General features: G+C 36.3%; 1 protein-coding gene across 1 annotated transcript in view; it reads right to left on the bottom strand.

Moving 5' to 3' along the window:
* Positions 1-2247: 2247 nt before the first annotated feature.
* LOC136267013 (receptor-type tyrosine-protein phosphatase delta-like) overlaps positions 2248-6000 on the bottom strand; it is a 91958-nt gene continuing 88205 nt past the window's right edge. The window contains exons 28-44 of the mRNA XM_066062063.1: positions 5516-5639; positions 5293-5462; positions 4969-5235; positions 4733-4918; positions 4609-4685; positions 4423-4557; positions 4245-4364; positions 3986-4149; positions 3795-3930; positions 3587-3742; positions 3441-3540; positions 3311-3381; positions 3122-3256; positions 2930-3064; positions 2727-2875; positions 2545-2680; positions 2248-2495 (exon numbers count right to left, since the gene is read on the bottom strand). Of these exons, the coding sequence (XP_065918135.1) occupies positions 2406-2495; positions 2545-2680; positions 2727-2875; positions 2930-3064; positions 3122-3256; positions 3311-3381; positions 3441-3540; positions 3587-3742; positions 3795-3930; positions 3986-4149; positions 4245-4364; positions 4423-4557; positions 4609-4685; positions 4733-4918; positions 4969-5235; positions 5293-5462; positions 5516-5639 (2351 nt within the window). The 3' untranslated portion in view covers positions 2248-2405. The remainder of the gene's footprint in view (positions 2496-2544; positions 2681-2726; positions 2876-2929; positions 3065-3121; positions 3257-3310; positions 3382-3440; positions 3541-3586; positions 3743-3794; positions 3931-3985; positions 4150-4244; positions 4365-4422; positions 4558-4608; positions 4686-4732; positions 4919-4968; positions 5236-5292; positions 5463-5515; positions 5640-6000) is intronic.

Raw genomic sequence — 6000 nt, 5'->3', positions numbered from 1 at the left:
ACCAAGGCTGAATTTTGTCAACTGCTTGCAAAATTTGATCACTTATATAAGTCTCCAACTAATATGAAATAATTGAAATTAGTGTGCTTACTATATACCTCTATTCACATCAAGAACGTCATTGACTTTGTACAACCTTCTGTAAGCACTAAATCTCTTCCATCCAACACATCCTCGACAGCGCAGTTCGAAATTGTATGACATGTTCACAAAAATTTTCATAATAGACAAACAACTTGCACATACATTGATATGTAATTTATCCTGCAAGCATTAAATCGTTTTGATGTGAAAAACTGCCCATAACTCTGTGAATGTGTGCTTTATCACCAAAAAGTGAAAAAGAAATTAAATCTGTAATTTACCACCAGTTGACATGAGGCATATTGATTGCAGATTATTTTCTCTGCAAGCAAAGTTATGTATCATAATAGGCAGCAAATATCTAATATTGAGGAAAAAATAATGGTAAATACATGTGCTTACCAGTAATTAAAAAGTATAACTGCAAAGCTTGCTGTATCCAAAAAGTGTGAATACAAAACTTGGCCAAGAATTAAGTATAGATGCTTTCTAGTTTTCATGTAATTCATAAAATCATACACTGTACAAATTGTAATAACAGTAGTACTGAGACGCATTCATGATTATACACTGCATAACCAACTACTTATAATCAGAACTTGTTTGTACTTGGCTTTCTTTATATACAGTATTACAGCTATATTCTTTTGGGATTCCTACTCTTAAATTAAAATTTAATGTGTATTTGATAACAAGTACAAGGTAACGATTACAAATTTTAAACTTAAGTATAGGGAGCTAGGATCACAAAAATAATATTTTTTAATGATGGAGTAAAGGATGTCTCCTACACCTGTATTTATTATACCAGTGCACATTTACTACGACTAAATTGAAGTAGGGATTACATGTACACTAGCATAATATATAGATGCGAGTGTAGGCAACATCCTTGGTTCATTACTTTTTATTTCTGTGACACCTATAGTTTAAAATTCATAAATAATGTTTTCCTTGTGCTTTAGTTAACCTTTTTGTAACATGATTGTGATTGGTGAACCAGCGCATAGCTGTATCAAAAAAAACAGAGGATAGAATGGTGCCAGATACACTATAAAAGCCTACCTTTGTATTATTTTAAACGACCACCCCAACTGTCAATTTCTGCAAAATAAAATGGCTACCATGATTTGCTTTCTTTTTTCGTTTTAAAATAATTTTCGCATGCATAACTTTTACGAAAATTTCTTACATGAAATTTTTTATATAAGATCAAACTACTCTAATGGAGCAGTCATTCACGTAAATCATACAAAAACATTTTTACATGAAACTTTTTATCACATTTGCACGAAAATAAAGCTAATTGCAGTATTAAAAAATGAACTGTACCAAGTGCAATTCAAATAATGATTTCATCTATGGGAGGAAATTATCTGCATCCAGTTGCAGAGTAATCCTTATTCTTTGCTTGCTGCTGAAGGTGACCAGACAAGACTTGCAATTGGTTAGTAAGAAGGCTGTGTTGTGCAGGAAATAGCTGAATGATGGGGTTGTTAATTAACTGATGGAAACAACAAATTGTAATTGTAGGAAGCTAAGGTTCAGTTGGGAACTAGCTGATTGGACTGATGTCGAGGGCCAACTTGAGGATTGGAAGGTGGAGGCATTCTAGAAGGTAGATTAGATTGATTTAGTAGTGCACTCTGCATCTGAGGACATAGAAATCAAAGTGCCTTCATACACCAATTCCTTAGTAGCAGTGGCTAGCAGAGCAGCTTGTCCTCCTTTTGTTTTCATAGTGACTCCCCAGAGCTGTGAAGAAAGTACCAACTCAACTGAGTTTTTGAAGCCCCAAGTATTGGGGATCCAGAGGAGCCTCTACAACAAGCAAAGAAAATCTGTTTGTGACAGGCACAGCAAATATTATATTACACGATTACATACTTTAGTTATGTCAAAACAAACTTGAGAAAAGTAGAGTGGTGTTACACCATATGCATTTTAGCACTCTATAAAAGTGCTACAAAAACAAAGAATAGGCCTCTGCATTCAATCCAGTCCGAGATTAAGTCACTACAAAAATCACAGAATAAGAAATAATGCTTAAGCAGCAGAGGATGCTTAGGCTAGTGGTTCCAGTAGGTGAATGTGTACATGTATACTTTGTTTACCATTTACTCGCAATATAGTTCATAGCATATTTTGTAGCAGCCATAAAAATTTATTTTGTGCTCAAATTTGTGTTACATTTTACATTTAAGCAAAGCATTCTACATGGGTCAATATAGTCAGCTAAAATACAAACAAAAAATGTGCAACAGAAAAATATTTACAGTGCATTAAGCTTCAGGTTCATCAATAATAGAAAAAGACTGCAACTAAATTTCAGTTCCATCAGTAAAATTAGCGTAAGGGGAGTAGCGTTGCAACATGGTGATTAGTCCCTTGTGGATAAACTCAAACTGGTCCTAAAACATATCAAGACAAATAAAGACACTATGCTGCAGTACACCTTACAGCATTTGCCACTATCCCAGGTCTCTGAGTACGCATGGTCTTAATAGTACGGAACACATCCACCATCTGCTCAGCTTTGAACCGGTTAATACTGACCATCAGTGCACAAAATGTTCCAGCACGTCCAACACCATCGCTACACAAAATGATATGAACAACAAGATTTCAAAAATACACAGCACCTGCAGTGCACAGTAATGGGTCCATTGCCTGTTTTACGTTGTACACGCTCCACTGTCTCAATTAGGTCTATTATGGGAGTGCATGTACTTGGACAGGAATGCTGTGGCCAATCCACATAATGTAACTGTGTTATGGTCCTAGTGACATCCTGTCATTCACCAACAATATAACACAGCATAAATAACTTCATCATGGCACTGACCTGCCTAGAGTTGGTTATTTTAAAAGTGCGTTTAACTACATCTTTGTCCCATGCATCTTCTGAAGCTGTCTCAACTAAGAACTGGTCAAATTCCACAGTCTTATTTTCATTGGGCCAGTACTTGAATGAGGATTCCTAATATGGTGATAAATTACTCAGTACAATCAAGATGCTGGAATTTGCTGAACTTACTTCTCCATTCTCCTTTACCTGGCCCAGCATAACAATCGTATGAGACTTCTTTTCCCAAACCATTCTCCAAAAATCCGCTGCTGTAGTTTGCATGGGTCCTGGTCCAGCTAAGAATGCCTTAGTTTGACGATAATCCTAGGTTTTCCATATACATCAGACATGTTCAGTAAAATATCAATATATGCTTACATCAATAAAGCAAAAGTTTATGTAATCAGAGCCTCCATCAGGTTGAGGTACAATCACTCTTGCAGAATCAGCTGTACACACAATGACAGAACTAAATAAGTAACAGTGGTAAATATATCAACACACTTACGTGGCAATAATTTCTGGCTTCGATTTTTGGCCTTATTTTTAGATGAGACTGCTGCCACATACATAAAATCCCATTCTTTGGAACTAGTCCGTACAAGTTTCTAATGTACTACAATACAAACAGCAACCATGGAACAATTGTGCAACCTCAAACTGAATTTGAAATCCTGTCTTGCCAGCTTTTGGGTTTACAGCAGACAACTCATCAATCTTGTCTTGAACATTGTTAAATGGAGCAGCAATTGAAGTATCTCCACAAGCAATATGCTCCAGCAGTGCAGTATGAATGAAGGTGTACTGTGGCTACATAAGCAAGTACATTACTAAAATGCAGCAAGAACTCATTGGGTCTTACTAGTGTCTGCACCATAAATTTTCTCCAAAACCTCATCTTCCGTATACAGTTGTACACATCAGTAACACTCTCTCGTTTTATGCATTGTATCTCACTGTCAATGGCTATAAATGTCCCAGTACGCCCAACACCAGCACTAACAGATACTCAACTATGTACTGCATGCATTTTGATGAAAGTGTTTTACTTACCTACAATGAACTAACATTGGTTTAGCATTCTTACGCTTGTAATGTTTATCAACTTTTTTCTGAAATTCTAGGAGAGCTGTTGCATATTTCGGAACACCATGGTCAGGCCAAGCAGTAAAATGAAACTGATTCACCACACGAATATCTTTCTTAGCACCTGGTACCTATAGATGAAATTTTATGCTAATGTAGCTCAGTTTCTGGTGCTATAACTATTATTTGATTAGAAATATAAAAAAAATAGAAATAAAAAACAGACCTTTTCAACAAACAACTGACGAATGCAATAGTTTGCCAACTGTTCCTCTTTCTGTAGTGTCACTTTCATGTCACCAAACATGTCAAACCCTTTGTTGGGCCAATATTGATGACATTTGATCTATACAACAAAACAGCAAGATATGGTGATTGGTACACAGCAATGTTTTTCTGTTTACTTTAGCATCTTCCACCAACTTGGTCAACATTACAATTGTGACGACTTCCTGTTCCCAAACCATCCTCCAGAAGTCATTTACAGTGCAACCAAGTGGGCCTTGTGCTGCAATGTATACTTTATTCTCCCCATACCCCTAAAGTGATGACAGTAACTGTTGTACATCTTTTACTAACTGCTAGCTTACATCAAGGAAAGATGCATTAATGTAATCACTGCCGACAAGTTCATCCTGCTGATTCAATACCACTCGAGAATGGTCATCTTAAGAAATGTACAACTGAGTTAGGAATATTAAATTGGGAACTTACAGGGTATTATGTTCTTGTAGCGATTTTTTGCTTTATTTCGGGATAATTGTGCAGTGTGGTGAGTGTAGGGTGCATCAACAACTACTGACTCAAATTCTTCAGTAATTTTAGAATTTTCTTCAGCTTTCAATAAAACCACATGCTCAGCGAAATCCTCCACTTTAATGGTGCCTCGTCCAGTGTTGTCTATAACAAGCAGTACAATACAAGCTAATGTGCGTCAATTGCAGTCAAACCTGCAGGCAATTGAGGATTGCATACAATAAGTTGGATGTTCTCAGAGGCAACACTTCCATGGCTAGTTACAGTCACTGTATATTTTCCTTGGTCACAAATGTCAGTGTTTGTTATAAACAAGGAACCATCTGGGAGTACTGGATGATTAACTGGTCTTCCATCCTTCATCCAAGTGATTTCTGGTTTGTGGATATCAGGGAGACCAATGGGCAGTGTAGTTGGTTGACCAACTGATGACTTCACTTCTTCAGATTCTATACCAATAACTAGATGAAAGACGGTAACAGTTTACTTTTAGTGACAACTCTAACTCTTGCACTTACTAAAGAAGGCATCTTGGATAGGCCATTCCTCTGCCTGAATGGGCCCTGCTGGCATTGGCTCTGAAATTTTCATTTCTACCTTCTCTCTCATTGGTATGCTGGTCATTGTAGTCACTTCAGATTCACTTTTTCTTTTTGATATAAATTTTAAGTTACCCTTTTTGTAATACCTTAAATTTACAAAACTTGTAATGCACAGTGAACTAGTTATAAGTTAACTTACTGCAATAGTACGATGACCACAACAATGATGATTATGATGATCAACAGTGCCATTATCACACCAACCACTGGCCCCACCACACTGCTACCACTACCACTACTACTACTAACTTGTGGTGGGCTGGCTGTGTAGAAATCCACAACAAGGGCATTCATATGCACACATAAATCAGTACAACAGCTCAAATTAAAACATAATTATCAAAACTAGTGTATAAATATCAATTTTTCTTGTTGGTTTGTCAATTCTTCTGTTTTAATTAACTCAACGGTATTTTCCATGTCTATCGTTTATTATTAATTTTGTTGTTCATATACTTAGCTACCACCCACAATTAAATAGTGACCAAAAATAAATTCCCATTGCCTTACAATGGGTTCACTTGCATTTACATTGTGTTCTCTAAGCAATGCATTTGCAATTTTCAGTGCTTATAGGTTTACTAGCTTATGGAGAATTACAAAAGGTGGGCACAAAACAAATCA

Source organism: Dysidea avara, chromosome 9 (assembly GCF_963678975.1).
Source record: "Dysidea avara chromosome 9, odDysAvar1.4, whole genome shotgun sequence".
NCBI lineage: Eukaryota > Metazoa > Porifera > Demospongiae > Dictyoceratida > Dysideidae > Dysidea > Dysidea avara.
This window is presented reverse-complemented; position numbering and strand designations above follow the sequence as displayed.